This window comes from Schistocerca gregaria, chromosome 3, assembly GCF_023897955.1.
Source record: "Schistocerca gregaria isolate iqSchGreg1 chromosome 3, iqSchGreg1.2, whole genome shotgun sequence".
NCBI lineage: Eukaryota > Metazoa > Arthropoda > Insecta > Orthoptera > Acrididae > Schistocerca > Schistocerca gregaria.
In genome coordinates, this window is record NC_064922.1 from 233,811,415 (window position 1) to 233,830,522 (window position 19,108).

Consider the following 19,108-nt stretch of genomic DNA (forward strand, 5'->3'; position numbering starts at 1 on the left):
TGTTGAGACAGCAGTAGATCAAAACAAGATTATTTTTTGTGATAGGTGGTAGAACTTTTTTGTATTTCTCCCAGTAAGCAGTTTGAAAGACAACCCAGGTATTTAAAGGTATGCTATTATTTAGGCTGTAACATACACCTTGCTATTATGTAGTGCTGTGACATACACCTAACAGAAGTTTTGAGTCAACTGTGAAGAGATAGGATGTAATTTATAAAACTTGGTAACAGTTTGTGACCCTAAAATGAGGACCAGCAAGCAAATAAATATTTCTGTAGGTATAAAAGTATGATTCTCTAACCAATCATTGGAAACTAACAGAAAAACTGTTGTTAGAACTGCAGGGTTAGCACAAAATATTTATTGTACTACAACACAGCTACAGCTGCTTCATTTGTCGGCATTATTCAATGAAACTAATACTTCATCTCTGTGATAATATTCTAGCCTGCCCCTCACCCCCCTTCCCCTGTAGTTAATATCATTTTGATTCTTTCATTGTCATGTACCCCTCAGGAGGCTCTCAATTCGTGAGTATGTGCATGCAGAACACAGGGACTCAAGCTGTTGCAACACCAACTTCCTTTCATGTGCTTTTATCCCCCATCTCTATTTGTACTTTCCTTCCCATGGTAGCAATCTTTGAGGTACCACCCAGCCATGTCTCTAGATACATCTTCATTCACGACTTTAGCCATTTAATTTATATCAATTTTTTGGCCAAAGTAATTTTTGCTCCTCTTTTGCATTTGAGATTAGGGAAGAGCACCTTAAATAGTGCCAACTGCCTACTGCATTAAAGATCCTCTTACATGCAGAAACTACATAGGCTCATTTATGCACTTAAAAGTCAATGTGGTAGCCAATTTTTTGTGGTAAGGTCGTCAGGTACTGTTTTAGTAGAAGCCCCTGACAACAGAGGCCTCACATGTCTGATGCCTGCACTGCTAGCAAGGAGTAGATGCCCATCTACAGGGGGCATCTGGACTCCTGGCAATGGCCATCATGCCAGGTGACCTTCCCTGTGGCTGAATGGAGCCTACGGTGAGAGCCCATGATTGAAATAGGTGGCATCAGCTTGGATGTTTTGCACATTAAATGCATCGGACTAAATCATTGTAATGGCTGTGCTGATTCAGTTGTCTCAGCAGATATGTATTGGCACTTTAATGTAGACAGTTATAATTGAACTGCTTTCCCTACTCTGACTGTCCCATGGAAAGAGCAACACGCCAGAATACTGGGAGTGAAAAAATATACTCAGTACCTGATGTGTACGAGAACAGATGGAGACACTTTTGTCAGTGTGGAAACCATTATCTGTTGTGGCACAAAAGAAGATTAACTTGGAGTAGACTCATTAAGAAAATTGCAAAATGAATCGGCGTTGTTGAAAGCTGCCTCTGCTGCACAATCTTGAGCACTTCAGACATGTGAAAAACTAAGTGAAATACCACGGACCATACCAGGGTATTACTTCTCAGAAAACTTTGAATATGATATAGGAAGTAAATTTGTTTTTGGTAACCACAAACATTTTGGTAAAGTTAAAGCATCATCAGTGGATATTTTTGTATTAAATAATAAGAAAATTGCTCTTTACCACCTGTACATCCATTCTCACCAGAAATCCACTATCAGGTCTGACACCCACAATGGACAAGGGTTCCCAAGAATCTAGACTGCCAAAAGTAAAAGAGAAGAAAAAGAGATCTCGGGGAAGAGGCTTTGTGATGGGCAGTTATCTTGGGGCGTAACCAGACCTCCTGACTCCTTCACGCCTAACCAGCACACCCTCTGTGCGATGATCCAGCACAACTGTAATGGATATTACTGTCACCTTTCAGAATTACAACTGATTTCCTCTTATTCCTCAATCTGTGTTGATCTTCAAGAAACACATTTTCCTGATGACCATTCCCCAATGCTTCGAGGTTGCAGTAAATTCTGTCAGAACTATTCTTGCCTTGAGAGGGTATCAGGAGGGTTTTTTACATTGATTTGCACGAATGTTGATAGATGTTTCCTCTCTGTATCACGTTGGAAGCAGTACTAGTGCGGGTCCAAACTACCCCAACGATCGCCCTTTCTAAGTTTTATTTACTTCCCGGCAGGATACTTAGTCACCTTAACTTGGTGCGACCAGATTTGCAAAATGGAAGCACACGACACGAACTGTTACAAGTTGAAATGAATCAATATTTTGTGGAAACTTTTGTTAATGCTACATTTGTATAGATTTGTGTTAAAATGGTTTATGCTACAACTGCATAGAGCATCGTACCTTTTCATTAAAACTCGACACCTTGCATTACTAATCGACTAAGTATGTTATTTTGCAGTTTCAATATTTTGTTGATGTAGGACCGGGAACTGTTTTATTTCATAAAGTGTTTATTTCAAATCTGTCACAGTTGCAGTAGGCCTACATATATTTTCGTGACTGGTTTCGAACTGACCAGTTCATTCTCAATCCTGATCTACAAACTGAAGTTTGATTCTGACTTGTATAATGAGCATATGTATATTGTGACATTTGTCTAGTGTCACTGTGTGTAATGCATGTATTGGCAATTTTAGATGGTTGTCATTAAGATCAGGCACTTTCAGAGCAGTCCCAGGAGATCAGGCTTGAGAGTGAACCAGTGGCTTTGAAACTAGTCACCAAAATATTTGTACTGCAACTTTGAGAGATTTGTTATAAACACTTCATGAAATATTTTGTTGTTTTAATATTGTCACATGCAAACACAATCTATCACTTTAACATAACAAGGCCTTTAACTAGGATAGACAATGACTATGAATTACATTTTCAGTCGCCCTGGAAATTTCGCCACAGATGATTCCCAAGAAACCTTTTTTCTTATATTTTGTAGAAGAATTTGTTACTCAAGAGTTTGATATTTTCAGATGGATTTTTATAGAAATCAACACATGAAGTATTCTGAAAATGAGTCGTAGTTGTAATTATTTCCTTATCAGTTTCCACACTGAACCTATTCTTTTTGTCAGTCCATAAAGCATTTGTGATAGAGAACACTTTCTGCAGCAGTGTTAGTGTCAGGTGGAGCTAACACACACAGTGTAATGAACTGTACATTTTTTCTGCAGACATTTTCAGATGCAAAGAAGTTGAAAAGATAGACTGTATTTCACCAACAAACTTAACAGTTCTCAATTAATGGTTTTTCACTTCACATACTTTTTTTAAACATGGTTCACTTTCTCAAAAACTTCGGAATTGGTAAAATTCTTCTCAGAGTTTTCTGATGGTTGCAGTAGTGCAGTTCTTTTCCAGTGCCCCCCCCCCCCCCCCCCCCCCACACACACACACACACACAGACTAGAGATCAGATAGACTTGACGTTTGAGTCTCTACCACTGCCCATTTAACTGAAAACTTGTCACTTGAGCCTGTTGTCATAGAAATTAGAGTGACAAATTAGTTAACAATTGGTATAAATCTCTCTCTCTCTCTCTCTCTCTGTCTGTGTGTGTGTTTTAACTTTCGAGGTGTTAACGGAGTCTGATAACAGATGACAGAAGGATAAAGGCATTTCCCAAATGGTGAACAATAATTAAAATAAATCTGCAACATTCTTCTAAAAAATTACAGAAATGAACAATAAGCTACACAACTCATTGTTAGGGCATAGCCGCAAGTTACCACGACTGAAACAATATATAAATAATACAGCTTTTGGTCACAGGAACATAACAGTGATGTTGCCCTGTGCCCAGTTTTCATTTGACGCTGTACATGATGGAGGTAGAATAAACGATAATACAGCTACTTTGTTTAGAATGGATGAAGTTTTTATGTTGTTCCATGAAATGTGGAACTTATTCCAGAAATCAATGCTGCTCTAATAGAACACATCGGCAATTACATGTTCTGCATCATGTAATTTTCATCTCTTGCCCCCCCCAAAAACTCGCCAAACACAGCTTTGTTAAAGGCTTTCTAATTCCTACAATTAGTCATTTCCACTTGTCAGTGCCTCTTTATGACAACAAGATTGTGTACTCAACTTCTGTACTAAGTCGCTACTAAACGTACTCTCCTACCTGCTTCAGTAAGAGATAACGAGTCGATGAGTATGGAGTGACTGCCGCACCACAGTTCTCAGGCTCATCCTACTCACTAAACTACAGTGGGAAGGAATGAAGGCAGTGTAGCACAGATGTAACATTGGTGCCTTGATTTGTAAACTAAGCAACTTTGAACATTAGATGTGTGCGAGCTCAGTTTCTGATCAATCTTTAAAATACACACAGAGGACATTTTTGCAGCTACTACTGAGTGTTAGAAACCAAATGGTGCGACTACTAGAGTGAGCATGGAAGTCAGTGGCATTGGGCTCTAGATGTTCAGAAAGTTTTTGCTTAGTCACATTTTGTTAAGTGAATGCTTCACAATAATTACAACACAACTGGGTTATGGTGTGACTTCCTTTCTGTGCTATCTTTAATTGGACAGAGGATGCCACACAAGTGTGTCGCTCATGCATTCCCGAGAGAAATTATCAGTGAGGTGCAATGTAAAAGCAGGGGTGGTGTTTGGATGTGCTAGGATATTCCACAGGTTGGGTAAATGATAGAATACTACTTTGGTGGCCAAGTGTAAACCCGTGGGTGAGATATTCTTACATCAGTGGATCAGTGTAAGATTTTGGATTAGATATGCTGATTTATCAGTGCAAGTCTAGGAGTACTCAAAACACTATTGAAGGATGTGGTTGATTTTTTTAAGGCACTTCTGCCCCAGCAGCATCTCCTCTGAACTATGCAGGGGGACACGTCACGCCCTTTGTTCTCGTAGTATCCTTCACCTAAACATTTCTCACAATAACACTGTAGAACATTTCTTACTGAAGGGGTAGCCGAGCAGCAAGTGCTGAGCCCATAACTTGGACATACTATAATGTTGTGGAATGGTATATCTGGACATGAATTCTTAGTTTCCTCAGTTTGTTTCTCAAGGCACTCAATACAATTGCTTGAAATTTGTATCATTTGCCTACACCCTGTATATATGCTCCATATGCTAAGTTTTGTGATTGTTAACACAGGTCATCCTTATATCTGGACATGAATTCTTAGTTTCCTCAGTTTGTTTCTCAAGGCACTCAATACAATTTCTTGAAATTTGTATCATTTGCCTACACCCTATATATATGCTCCATATGCTAAGTTTTGTGATTGTTAACACAGGTCATCCTTATTTTTGCAACTGCAATCCTACCCACCCTTCCCATTGCAATATTCCCCTAACCCACTATCAGTTGTCACAAGCCTTTCTCTCACACCTGTAAGATCGGGGAAACAAATCGTGAAGTATTGATTCAGAGGTGTGTGTGTGTGTGTGTGTGTGTGTGTGTGTGTGTGTGTGTGTTTTGAATATGTTTTATTGTTTGCATCCTGGAATCTCAATAGTTGTCATGACAATCACAGATGAATGAACAGAACTGAAGAGCAGATTGTAAAACTGTGTTTCAGATAAGCAGTATCTCCTCACACTGTTTATCATTAATAATTCGAGTATTTGTGGTGAGAAATATACATCCAACTGATATACAGTTTCTCTTGACTTCAAGTGGGTGTGTGGTGCTCATCACTCTGATGAACTGTCCATGGCTAAAGATTTATAAAGTTTTTAGATAACTTATGTCTCTATCATTTTCTTTCATTATCAACACCACTTTGAGAAAATATCTGAAATTTGGCTATTTTTTACAGTAGTACTTTTTATTAGTTTAAAATATGTCTCCTGCAAAATATATATACATTTCAACAAAAGTTTTGCATCACCCTTATATGTTGTGCTATTGTGTTGTTATTGTGACTGTTCCTGTGTCGGAAGGTTGCTCCCTGACGTTTGTAAATACACACAGTTACCACGAGTGCTACCTATGGATAGTGTGTTGCACCTGAATGGATTACAGCATTTCAGTTTAAAGTAAATCACTTGTAGGACATGTTAAAAATGTCTGTGGAACAGTAGAATGAATGTACATTATTTCATGAAGGACAGTCATGACCAGTGATTGGGTCTGCATCGTCACTTTACACACAAAAGGCTTGTCAACCAGGAAAGTTGCTTGACGTGTGCACTGAAGTCAAAGTGATGGGTGCAGATAAGGAATTGGTTCCAGTTGACAGTGTTGAGGAGACTGCACAGGCAGTTCAACAGCTGCATGGGATGTTTGGTATCTACAAGTTTTGAGTCAAAGTAACTGGGCTGAGTACTCCAGAATTGAGTTAGCATTCAAAAAGGCTACAGGCCTAATGCATCACATCAAACTGTTAGGAGATGATTTCATGATACGCATCTCCATTCCCTACAACCATGATGAGCACGACGTCATTCACCTCATTACCATGGACTGTTACAGATGGGCAAGACATTGTGCAGAATGGACACCCCAAAATTGGCATTGGATGCTGTTTATTGATAAAATGCGGATCTGTTTGTACTCTGATAATCGCAGATAAAATATTTGGGGACAGCCTGGTAATATCGCATGCCTCCAACACTGTTCCACATGTGAACAAGGTGATGGTGGAGTGATGTTCTGGGGTGGCATATGTGACCACCATACATTCCTTGTGATTTATGAGGGAAATTTAACTGCTCTGTGATACAGGGACCAGATTTTGCAACCAATAGTAGTACTCTATCGTCAACAGTTTGGTGGCAGTTTCATCTTGATGGTTGATATCTTGCATGCTTATTATGGTGCTGTTCTCATTAACATCCAGCAACTTAGGATCACCAAAATGGAGTGGCTTACCTATTGTCTGGAGATGAATCCAATCGAACATGTTTGGGATAGATTGAAACAATCCTTTTTTTGCCAGTGACCACATACGCTGTGCAAATTATGTCAAATCGTGATTGGAGAATGGGACAGTTCGAACCAGAGCTTTCTTAATGATCTTGTTGATGGTATGCCAAGATGGATTCAAGCTTGTATCTGAGCAGGGGGATGTTCCACCACATTTTGATGTTGCTCAGGAGTGCTGTGGGGAACCACCCCATGGGAAACAGCCAATTTTGTCATTAGTTTATAATCCCCCCTCCCCAGTGGGCTGGACACATTGTAAAGGAATATATGTACCTATGTCTCAGAGCGGATTTTTGTTTTCTGTGCCATGAGTTTCGAAAAAAGAAGTGATGGAAAACTTCTGCCAATATGCATAGAGAGAGGGCTCTAAAGCCTTTAATAAACGGATGAAAACAGAGTAAAGCTGACATTTGTAAGATTTTAGCACTTTCTCTGACAGCTGCTTGTTACTTGCGCAGCTTTATTTAAGGATACCTTCTAGATACACGTGATCACTCTGCTTGTAGAAATGCTTTTGTTTGCTGAGAGAGAAGAGTAAGGAAGTGGCTATGTTGGAAATTAAGAGATTACTGTTTCTCTTCATGTAGGTGTTAATAATTGTGCACAAATTTGAATCTACCTGTCCCTACTGACCATGTTCCTTATGTAAGGAATATGGCATCCCTTCTTTACCCCACCACAACAGCATAGGAAAGACAGATTGCTACTTACTGTACAGAAGACACGTTAAGTCGCAGTCACACAATTAAGACACTCGCATAAAGCTTTTGGCCACAGCCTTCATTAGTAAAAGAAACACACACACACACACACACACACACACACACACACCTCATGCACACTTGACCGCCAACTCCAACATCTCTGGCTGGAATGGAACTATCACGTGGGATGCAAGCAGCAGTCTGGAAGGGCCTGGGAAGGGGAAGGGATAGTAGTGTATTATCATTTCCTTTTCCCAGGCACCTCCAGATTGTTGCTCGCATCCTGTGTAGTAGTTGAATTCTGGCCCAAGATGCTGGAGTTGGCGGTCGTGTGTGTGTGTGTGTGTGTGTGTGTGTGTGTTTTACTGATGAAGGCTGTAGCCGAAAGCTTTAGGCAAGTGTCTATTAATTATGCCTGTCTGCAACTTAATTTGTCCTCTTTATGGTAAGTAGCAATCTGTCTTTTCCAACATTGTTACTATTCCTGTCTGGAGTTTCCATTGTTTGATTTTACCCCACCACAATTTATGCTATTGGTAGCTCTTATTTGTGTGTATTCTTATCCATGTTTGCAAATTGGTTGAATATGAATTAGTGTAGGTGGGCTTCCTTTAAACTTCGAGAGCTCACCATTGGAGCTTTTTCCTTTTTATCTTCTTTTCCATCTATTGCCAAAAATACTGATAATAGAAATTTTTTGTTTCTGTTGGTCTATCATTTCAATGACATTGACAAGAAATTTGCTGTTGACACAGACACACACACACACACTCACTCTCACTCTCTCTCTCTCTCTCTCTCTCTCTCTCTCTCTCTCTCTCTCTCTCTCTCTCTCTCTCTTTCTTCAGCTGCAGTTGGTGTCAAATCACTTTGTGAAAAAGCTTCCAATTTAGTAGCTCAATTTTCTGTTCAGGAACTAACATAAGAAGTCAAGTCAGTGCACGTATCTGAGATTTCTAGTTAGTTGTGACGCCATCTACTAAATGGAGGGAAGGTGATGTCACAATTAAATAAAGTCAGCAAATTACAATTTTTAGACTTACTGCCTTTAATAACATTGCTTTTTATTTTAACTGCCATATTATTTTCAGCTTGTTAAATCACTGTGCTTATTCCTCTTCAATGAATGTTAACTTACGTGTGTTGTAAATTGTGAGATATTCTTAGGAGGAACTTTGATGCAGCACAAGCTTAGGAAATGAGATTGTATTTATAAGTTCCACTGTAGTCACTTGGAACCCTATTAATTAATGTACTTTGCTTCTGTTTTATGGCATATATAATAAAGGCATGGAAAAGGAAAATGTTTCTCATGGCGAGGACTGCACATTTGTATCAAGTACTTTTTGAAGCGTGGTCATAAAGTGACAGCATTTGTGCCAACATTCCGGAGGGGTGCTTGCCCACCTGACCTTCGTTCTGAACTGGAGGAGTATGAGAGGAGTGGGCAGGTTGTATTCACACCAAGCAGAAGAATAGAAGGGCGACTCATTGTGCCATATGATGACAGGTATGAGGAGTAAATGTTGTCTCTTTAACTTCATTCTAGAAATCAAAAGGATGTTAATGTAAGTTTCATATGATGTGAAGCATAAAATGTTAAGATACTCATGTATAATCTGGAGAATGAGCAAAATTACCTCAATCTACATTATCTGTGTTTGTCACTTTACAAATAATAAAAATATCAGTAATAATATAAAACTCAAAATGTTATGGAGTAGGCAAAAATTCACCACAACAGGAGAAACTCAGCCAATCTGATAGCAACAAATTATATTTGACAATATTTATTCTTCAGTGTAATAAGTGTAGTTACTCAGCTCCAGACAAAAAATATGAAGTGTACTAAGATGGCCAGACACCTTATAAGCTACAAAGGAAATACTAGGTCAGTAAGTCCAGGTTAAAAGCAATACTAAACTTGTGACATCAGCCAGAAATAATGTTAGTGTGTTCACCTTGTACTGAGATATTTTTATCTACAGCAGACTTAATTTTATGGATGTCTTGTCTCTAGGCCTTCTCAGATTCCTTTCTGAAAATTATTAATGTCCAGTGCCATATTTCTTGTATCCAATAAATGAGTGGAACTGCTATTTTTATGCATGTTGTCCATGCATTTGTTAATGTAGTCCAGTTATTCTAATTGCAGTAATTACTGGTGTATCTGTCTCTGGTTTACTTATGTCTTTGAATGCTTTTATCATGTTGGTTAATTTGCTTTGCGGTACTCTGTCCGTCTGACATAGTAGGAAATGTCACAATGAATATGTGTTGAAATGTCATTGACATACTTTATTATCTTACCATTAATGTCTGTCATCTGCCATATTGTGAAGATTATATTATCATCACAGGAAGACTGCACATTTGATGAATACTTCTTAACTGCTATACATTATTTATATTTCTTTTGTCTTGCCACAGTTGTACTTCTTCACATTTCACTTTTCATAGTACCTGAAATGTTCATGACTACCAGCTACTAGCTTATTGTCATTTAAAACCATATGCTTGGTGGAGGTACATACAGTTTATGTGCAGGAGGAAGTAGAAATAATGAACTGTTATGAGAAATTTATACTTCAGTGAAACAAAAGGAGTATTGACACATCAGGCTTTGTCATGAACATTGTTCTAAGCAGCTCGTTTTACTTCAAAAAACTGGAAAGAAAACAAAAATTCTTACATTTAATCAAAATGCCATTCTTGTACCAAATTTTGTTATACACAGTGCTGATGAATTTTTGCCATCTGGGGTTGGGTTCACACGAGCGGAATATTTGTGAAAAGTTAGTTGCATAGTAAATGGACACACTGCTATGACGCACAGGGTAGTTACAACTGTCCACACAGGGCGAACATCTGCAGCTGTGCAATTATGCGGCTTGCTACCCCCCTCGCCCATAGTGAAATGGGTATCACACAGCAGCCATTGCATTGCTGTGAGCCACGAAAATCGATTGCTAGTTCACATGTGCAGTGCAGCAGACTTAAGATGAGGGGCCAGCTGACAACAGTGCTGGGGGCGAGTGACCAGTTGACAGCAGGCTATGTTGGATTCATTATGGGTGTATAGCTACAGTGTTTTACACGATGTACCCTCTGTATATATGTGTGTGTGGTGGTCTTCAGTCCTGAGACTGGTTTGATGCAGCTCTCCATGCTACTCTATCCTGTGCAAGCTTCTTCATCTCCCAGTACTTGCTGCAACCTACATCCTTCTGAATCTGCTTAGTGTATTCATCTCTTGGTCTCCCTCTACGATTTTTACCCTCCACGCTGCCCTCCAATGCTAAATTTGTGATCCCTTGATGCCTCAAAACATGTCCTACCAACCGGTCCCTTCTTTTTGTCAAGTTGTGCCACAAACTCCTCCCCAATTCTATTCAGTACCTCCTCATTAGTTATGTGATCTTCCCATCTAATCATCAGCATTCTTCTGTAGCACCACATTTTGAAAGCTTCTATTCTCTTCTTGTCCAAACTAGTTATTGTCCATGTTTCACTTCCATACATGGCTACACTCCATACAAATACTTTCAGAAACGACTTCCTGACACTTAAATCTATACTCGATGTTAACAAATTTCTCTTCTTCAGAAACGCTTTCCTTGCCATTGCCAGTCTACATTTTATGTCCTCTCTACTTCGACCATCATCAGTTATTTTACTCTCTAAATAGCAAAACTCCTTTATTACTTTAAGTGTCTCATTTCCTAATCTAATTCCCTCAGCATCACCTGACTTAATTTGACTACATTCCATTATCCTCGTTTTGCTTTTGTTGATGTTCATCTTATATCCTCCTTTTAAGACACTGTGCATTCCGTTCAACTGCTCTTCCAAGTCCTTTGCTGTCTCTGACAGAATTACAATGTCATCGGCGAACCTCAAAGTTTTTATTTCTTCTCCATGGATTTTAATACCTACCCCAAATTTTTCTTTTGTTTCCTTTACTGCTTGCTCAATATACAGATTGAGTAACTTTGGGGAGAGGCTACAAGCTTGGCTCACTCCCTTCCCAACTACTGCTTCCTTTTCATGTCCCTCGACTGTTATAACTGCCATCTGGTTTCTGTACAAATTGTAAATAGCCTTACGCTCCCTGTATTTTACCCCTGCCACCTTTAGAATTTGAAAGAGAGTATTCCAGTCAGCATTGTCAAAAGCTTTCTCCAAGTCTACAAATGCTAGAAACGTAGGTTTGCCTTTTCTTAATCTATTTTCTAAGATAAGTCGTAAGGTTAGTATTGCCTCACGTGTTCCAACATTTCTGCGGAATCCAAACTGATCTTCCCCGAGGTCCGCTTCTACCAGTTTTTCCATTCGCCTGTAAAGAATTCGCATTAGTATTTTGCAGCTGTGACTTATTAAACTGATAGTTCGGTAATTTTCACATCTGTCAACACCTGCTTTCTTTGGGATTGGAATAATTATATTCTTCTTGAAGTCTGAGGGTATTTCGCCTGTCTCATAAATCTTGCTCACCAGATGGTAGAGTTTTGTCAGTACTGGCTCTCCCAAGGCTGTCAGTAGTTCTAATGGAATGTTGTCTACTCCTGGGGCCTTGTTTCGACTCAGGTCTTTCATTTTTCTGTCAAACTCTTCCCGCAGTATCGTATCTCCCATTTCATCTTCATCTGCATCCTCTTCCATTTCCAGTACATCCCCCTTGTATAAACCTTCTATATACTCCTTCCAGCTTTCCGCCTTCCCTTCTTTGCTTAGAACTGGGTTTCCATCTGAGCTCTTGATATTCATACAAGTGGCTCTCTTTTCTCCAAAGGTCTCTTTAATTTTCCTGTAGGCAGTATCTGTCTTACCCCTAGTGAGATAATCCTCTACATCCTTACATTTGCCCTCTAGCCATCCCTGCTTAGCCATTTTGCGCTTCCTGTCAATATCATTTTTGAGACGTTTGTATTCCTTTTTGCCTGCTTCATTTACTGTGTTTTTAAATTTTCTCCTTTCATCAATTAAATTCAATATTTTTTCTGTTGCCCAAGGGTTTCTACTAGCTCTTGTCTTTTTGTCTACTTGATCCTCTGCCTCCATCACTACTTCATCCGTCAGGGCTACCCAGTCTTCTACTATATTTCTTTCCCCCATTCCTGTCAATTGTTCCATTATGCCCTCACTGAAACTCTCTACAACCTCTGGTTCTTTCAGTTTATCCAAGTTCCATCTCCTTAAATTAGCACCTTTTTGTAGTTTCTTCAGTTTTAATCTACAGTTCATAACCAATAGATTGTGGTCAGAGTCCACATCTGCCTCTGGAAATGTCTTACAATTTAAAACCTGATTCCTAAATCTCTGTCTTACCATTATATAATCTATCTGATACCTTCCAGTATCTCCAGGATTCTTCCATGTATACAACCTTCTTTTATGATTCTTGAACCAAGTATTAGCTGTGATTAAGTTATGCTCTGTGCAAAATTCTACCAGACGACTTCCTATTTCATTTCTTCCCCCCAGTCCATATTCACCTACTATGTTTCCTTCTCTCCCTTTTCCTACTGACAAATTCCAGTCACCCATGACTATTAAATTTTCGTCTCCCTTCACTACCTGAATAATTTCTTTTATCTCATCATAGATTTCCTCAATTTCTTCATCATCTGCAGAGCTAGTTGGCATATAAACTTGTACTACTGTAGTAGGCGTGGGCTTTGTGTCTATTTTGGCCACAATAATGCGTTCACTATGCTGTTTGTAGTAGCTTACCCACACTCCTATTTTTTTATTGATTATTAAACCTACTCTTGCATTACCCGTATTTGATTTTGTATATATAACCCTTTAAGCACCTGACCAAAAGTCTTGTTCCTCCTGCCACCGAACTTCACTAATTCCCACTATATCTAACTTTAACCTATCCATTTCCCTTTTTAAATTTTCTAACCTACCTGCCCGATTAAGGGATCTGACATTCCACGCTCCGATCCGTAGAACGCCAGTTTTCTTTCTCCTGATAACGACGTCTTCTTGGGTAGTCCCTGCCCGGAGATCCGAATGGGGGACTATTTTACCTCCGGAATATTTTACCCAAGAGGATGACATCATCCTTTAATCATACAGTAAAGCTGCATGCCCTCGGGAAAGATTACGGCTTAGTTTCCCCTTGCTTTCAGCCGTTCGCAGTTCAAACACAGCAAGGCCATTTTGGTTAATGTTACAAGACCAGATCACTCAATCATCCAGACTGTTGCCCCTGCAACTACTGAAAAGGCTGCTGCCCCTCTTCAGGAACCACACGTTTGTCTGGCCTCTCAACAGATACCCCTCCATTGTGGTTGCACCTACGGTACGGCCATCTGTATCGCTGAGGCACGCAAGCCTCCCCACCAACGGCAAGGTCCATGGTTCATGGGGGGGGGGGGGGGGGGGGGGGAGCTCTGTACATATGGAGAGCAAATCGACACAGAGATTTTAATAATGTAGGTGGAGAAGAGGCCTTGTATTTGGAACTTAAGTACCGATGAATATAAGGATAGAAATAAGAAAGGTGCTGAATGGCATGACATCAGGTGTGAATTAATTCTTGATTTCACAGAGCATTCAAGTAGAGAGAATCTTTTGGTAAGTTTCTCTTTTTACTAATGCATTGTTGTATTTTGGTTAAAGGGTCATTTGGAATTGCAACAGATTTGGAGATTGTTTCACCAAACATGTTATGCACATTTTTTCTGAGCTTCGTCAACATTGACAAGTTTTGAGAAACTAACAGATAAGAATGCAATAAATGAAACATTGGTGACATAATGTATTGCAATTTCTTACAAGGTGTGACAAAGATTAGTCATCCTTGTTTTGTAATGAAGTGGCAATAATATTATTGATTCCTTCAATTCACATGAATTAAACCACATGATATGATTCACATGAATTAAACCACATGATTGGATTCACATGAATTAAACCACATGATTGCCTTGGACCATTATGTTATTGGAAAGAGTGATACATTACTAAAAACGGAACATAAAACAAACCATGTTCAGTAAGCATTGCTGTGAAAGAGGTTTCTGGATAGTGTTTGTCAATAATACCATGGTAGTTAATTTTGTGTTTGGCACAAATTTACAGATAAAACTACTGAAAATAATTGTCAATACCAAATAATTAAATTGCCAAACTACACATGTAAAGGGAAATGCATATGGCATCTCATATTCTGTCTTACATAACCCCACATTTTGCTGTCCTGCCAATGCACTTTACCAGCCATTCTTATAAAATAATTAGCCATTACATCTTTGTTTCTTATTGGCATATTTCTTTTTCTTTCAGCCAGGTTTGTGGCAGACACACGTCTGTTCTCAGTAATGATGTCTTCAATTTGGTCTCTCTCTCTCTCTCTCTCTCTCTCTCTCTCTCTCTCTCTCTCTCTCTCTCACATACACACACACACACACACACACACACACACACACACACACACACACACAACATTACGTAGAACACAACATGATTTAGTTGTATCAACTGCAACGTCCAATTCCACATTCGTTGACCACTGAAAAACATGCCACAGTGTGCCAAAGGTACCTGTTGCTCCATAACAAACAGTAGTTGAAAATTCTTTTCTCTTGTGACAACTCTACTTCCATGTGATTCACTACATGTTCTCAGAATACACATGCTTCATGGCCTATAAACATGTGTATCATGACTATCTCATTGGCATTTGGTAAGCAACAGTGTATTTCCTTTCATTGATTTTTTAAAAATTGTGTTGTCTGAATACGTTTCAAATTGGCCATTGTTGACAAAAGCGAATCTAATATCTGTGCCTGCCACTCCTAGAAGAACAATGGAAAAGAAGTCTTTATAATTATAAAAGTCAGCCCCCTGATGTTTGGCTTCAAGAACCGAATGTGTTTACCATTGATTGCCCCTATCCACTTTGGGAAAGTCACACAGATTTGGAATCAGTTTGCAGTATTCTTCCATTCCTCCTCTGTTGGCTGTTTACAAGATTTGACATGAAAGTGTTATTAAAAATAATAATAAATATTACTATGTTACTTTGTTAAACAATGAAATTTTCAGTTTGGAATATCAACATATTGTGTAAAGGACAGATTGCTTTTTGTCATAAAGATGGCACGTTGAGTTGCAGACAGGCACCGTGAAGACCGTTATGCATTGAGCTTTTGGCCATAGCCTTCTTCAGTAAAGAAAACTCAAATTCACACCAGCAGACACACCTCACGCACACCTGGCTGCTGCGTCCAGCCACTGGGGTGGCTGTAGATAAGAGACGTGTGTGTGATGTGTGCCTGCTGGTGTGTGCGCATGCGCCCACGGGTCTTTTTTTTTTTTCTGTAGAAGACATTGGTCAAAAGCTCAGTGTCTAACAGTCTTTTTGTTGTGCGTGGCGGCAACTCTGTATGACATCTTAACGATATGTGGCAGTCTATTCTTTTCATAACATTGTTGAGTTACTTACTTTGTTGTGAGCTGGGGTAGTTTTTGGCCGAGATAGAATAAGAATAATAATAATAATACACTAGGATTTACCTGAAAGTCATAGCCAACATTTCCATTGAAGGTCTTGCTTGTGTAATGCATTTCTAAGTGTCTGATGTAATTCATCAAAAGTTGAGAAAAACATTCTGAAGCAGCTGGAAAAGTTTTGATTAATCTTTTCATAGTTCCTTAAACTCCTTGTAATAATTGATTACTCAGTACTGGATGCACTTAGTACTTTTGGTGTACTTTTCTCTCTGTCAAAACTTACAGCCCTAAGTTCACCACTACTGCACTTGAACGAGGGGAGGGGTCACAAATTCAGTGTGCTTGTGTGGACTCCTTCTGGCTACACATAAAACTATCTTCATTCTCAGAATATTTCTCGCTGTATTAAATGAACAGCATTTTTGGTCTTGAATTTCTATTGTCATTTAGTTGCAAGGTAAATTGTTACCAGGTCACCTTTGTTTGTCACTTTTTAAAATTTGTCAACAATAACAGTTACTGAATGATTCGTGAATAAAAGGCTAAGGCAGACAAGACAAAGCATCCAGTATATAGCTAACTGTGCTCCTGGATATGCAAATGTCGCATCTTTAATTTTAAGATGAAAATAATTTTTAATGTAATGTTGACTTAAAATGTGATTGTAACTGACTTCATGAACAACATACAAGAGTGAAACATGAGGCACAACTCAGCATAGCAAGCAGCCATAACCTCGAGTGTGGTGCGTTGTAATTCATTGAGGGCAAACACCAGCACATATCACATCTATGGCTCTCCTTCCAGTATTAAAAACAATTTTGATATATTTGCTAAATTTTGTGGGAAATAATTTACTATTTAAAGTTAACCATACGTAAACTGGCCAGCAACTAAGTTTTCACTAGAAACTTCTCATAAAACATGTGATATTGTACTTATTTTCAGAGAGCCAGTTCCTTATCAAGCTGCAATGTAGGATTATAAACCGTGAAAGAATTAAATTTCTTATTGAATAGGTTCCTCACTATTGAATGTGAAAGATTGCATAACACAGAGCACACGTAAATCCCAACACAGCAGCTTTTTAATTTTTTCTGAGGAACTAACTACATACATGGATGTAGCTTTGCTTCATTTACATAAAACTGTTTTCGGATGCACAGCAGATCACTTGACATTTGTCTTTGTGCAGTTTGTTCCCTAGCTTGCTACATGGCCACAGGACTGTGCGTTTTGGTTCAGCACTTCCCCTGTACCAGAAACACTATACTTCTGTCGCCCTAGCCTAAAGTTACCAATAGCAAGTATTAGGTGAGCAACAAAATTTCCGGAATATAATCTACACAGCATCAACAGATACAAGGGTAACAATGCTTTGGAAACTGGTTGATATGAGTTAACATTGTTTTATTAACACAATGTATTATTTCTTCTGTATTTCTTCTCAATAGTTTGATGACTATACTGTTTATCTTAAATATATTTTCTTTTGTCTTTCAAATGATGTTTTTCGAACATATTTTCTGTTGTCTTTCAAGTAATGATTTTTGAATCTACTGTTGATATTTTCTCTATGCACTGTCTTCTTATTATGAACCTACTTCACACAATGCCTTTGTTGCCTCACCTTCTGGCTTCACCAGTTCTGTAGGTGTTAGCTTTAAAATGTTTCCTTCTAATTTGAATTTTCTGCTTCCTTTTGTGCAGTTAACCACTTGCAGATATCCTCTTTTAAATCATAGATATTTCCCTAGAGTTAAATTTCTTCCAGTAATTACTCTTTTAGTACCATTATTTTTATTTGCACATTTTTGGAATCTGCATATGTTCATTGATATTTTATTCATTGTTTTCTCATAACCCATGTTAGTCAGAATCTCAACTATTGGTCCGTGAATGATTACTCTTTTTGTCTGGTAGATCGTAGATGACTTTTGTACTCTTTTGCAGTCAGTTGTCAGCATACAGTTGCCTATAGACCACCTCTCAACATTGTTAATATTGCATGGGTAGCTAACTGTAAGATACTCTTCACTGTCTATTGATCTCATAACCGTCTGGCTGGCAAAGTGATGTGATAACAGACTATTACTTAGCATAAATAGGAAATGTTGAGCAGTAGATAGTCACATGAACGTTGTGTTTAGTGTTTCAGCTTTCCTGCATGTGGAAAGGACTGAGCAAAGGAAGGAGCGACATGTGAAAATTGTCATGGATTGTTTTTCCACAGACCTTACATGGATCTTTTGCGCAATCCATTGAGTCTTCAGAATGGTTTCCACTTTTTGAATGATTTCTCCATTATTGTCTCTGTAGTCAGCCTCAAATGGCAGCCATACTAATTTGCACCTGTGTGTGCAGAGAGTGGCTGGACATATTAATCTAATGAGAAAGTCTCCACTTGTCATTGACTGTCCCTAATGTTTTGGTATGCATTAGATAAATGTAACAATAGTATGTATTATTTCATGAAAGTGAAGTATAAACAGGTCACCCATTCCTTTACTTTGAATTTTTTATGTAGGAAGGTAAAATTTCTTTGTATGTATTCATGGAAAGGAAGGGAATAGTGACAGAACTCAGAGAGGTGATGTGGAGTAATAGAAAATTCAAGTTGAGCTCATAAGTTGAACATATGTTTTAATTTGTTACTGCTTCAAATGTTTTTATTTAATCTGAAACATGCTATGATTAACATGTTTCAAGTTTGTATTTAGATACTATAACAACAATTCTGATGTTATTGCAATAGGTTCATTGTGCAGTGTGCAGCAGAACTTGGTGGAGTTATAGTCTCCACAGACAACTTCCGTGATCTCCTAAGTGAAAATACCACCTGGAAGGAAACAATTGAAAAGAGGTAAGGTGGTAGTTTATTTGGTGCAAGCTGTAGGGAACGTGTTTATTTGAAGCAACAGTACTGTACATAAAAATACAACCTGATGTTCAACATCACTTTCTTAATTCACAATGGGAAGAAACTAGTAATTTACTGTGTGTTCTGTGTAAATACAAGTGCAGAAATAAAATAAGAGAAATAACAGCTCAGAAAATGGGAGGTAGTCAGCATTACAAACAGTG

The 19,108-nt window shown here is 38.6% G+C and overlaps 1 protein-coding gene across 5 annotated transcripts in view; it reads left to right on the forward strand.

Moving 5' to 3' along the window:
* LOC126353748 (uncharacterized) overlaps positions 1-19,108 on the forward strand; it is a 50,312-nt gene that overhangs the window by 16,633 nt on the left and 14,571 nt on the right. For all 5 annotated transcript variants that reach the window (XM_050002796.1, XM_050002797.1, XM_050002793.1 and 2 more), the window contains 2 exons: positions 8,844-9,065; positions 18,780-18,887. In XM_050002796.1, coding sequence (XP_049858753.1) covers positions 8,844-9,065; positions 18,780-18,887 — 330 coding nt within the window. The remainder of the gene's footprint in view (positions 1-8,843; positions 9,066-18,779; positions 18,888-19,108) is intronic.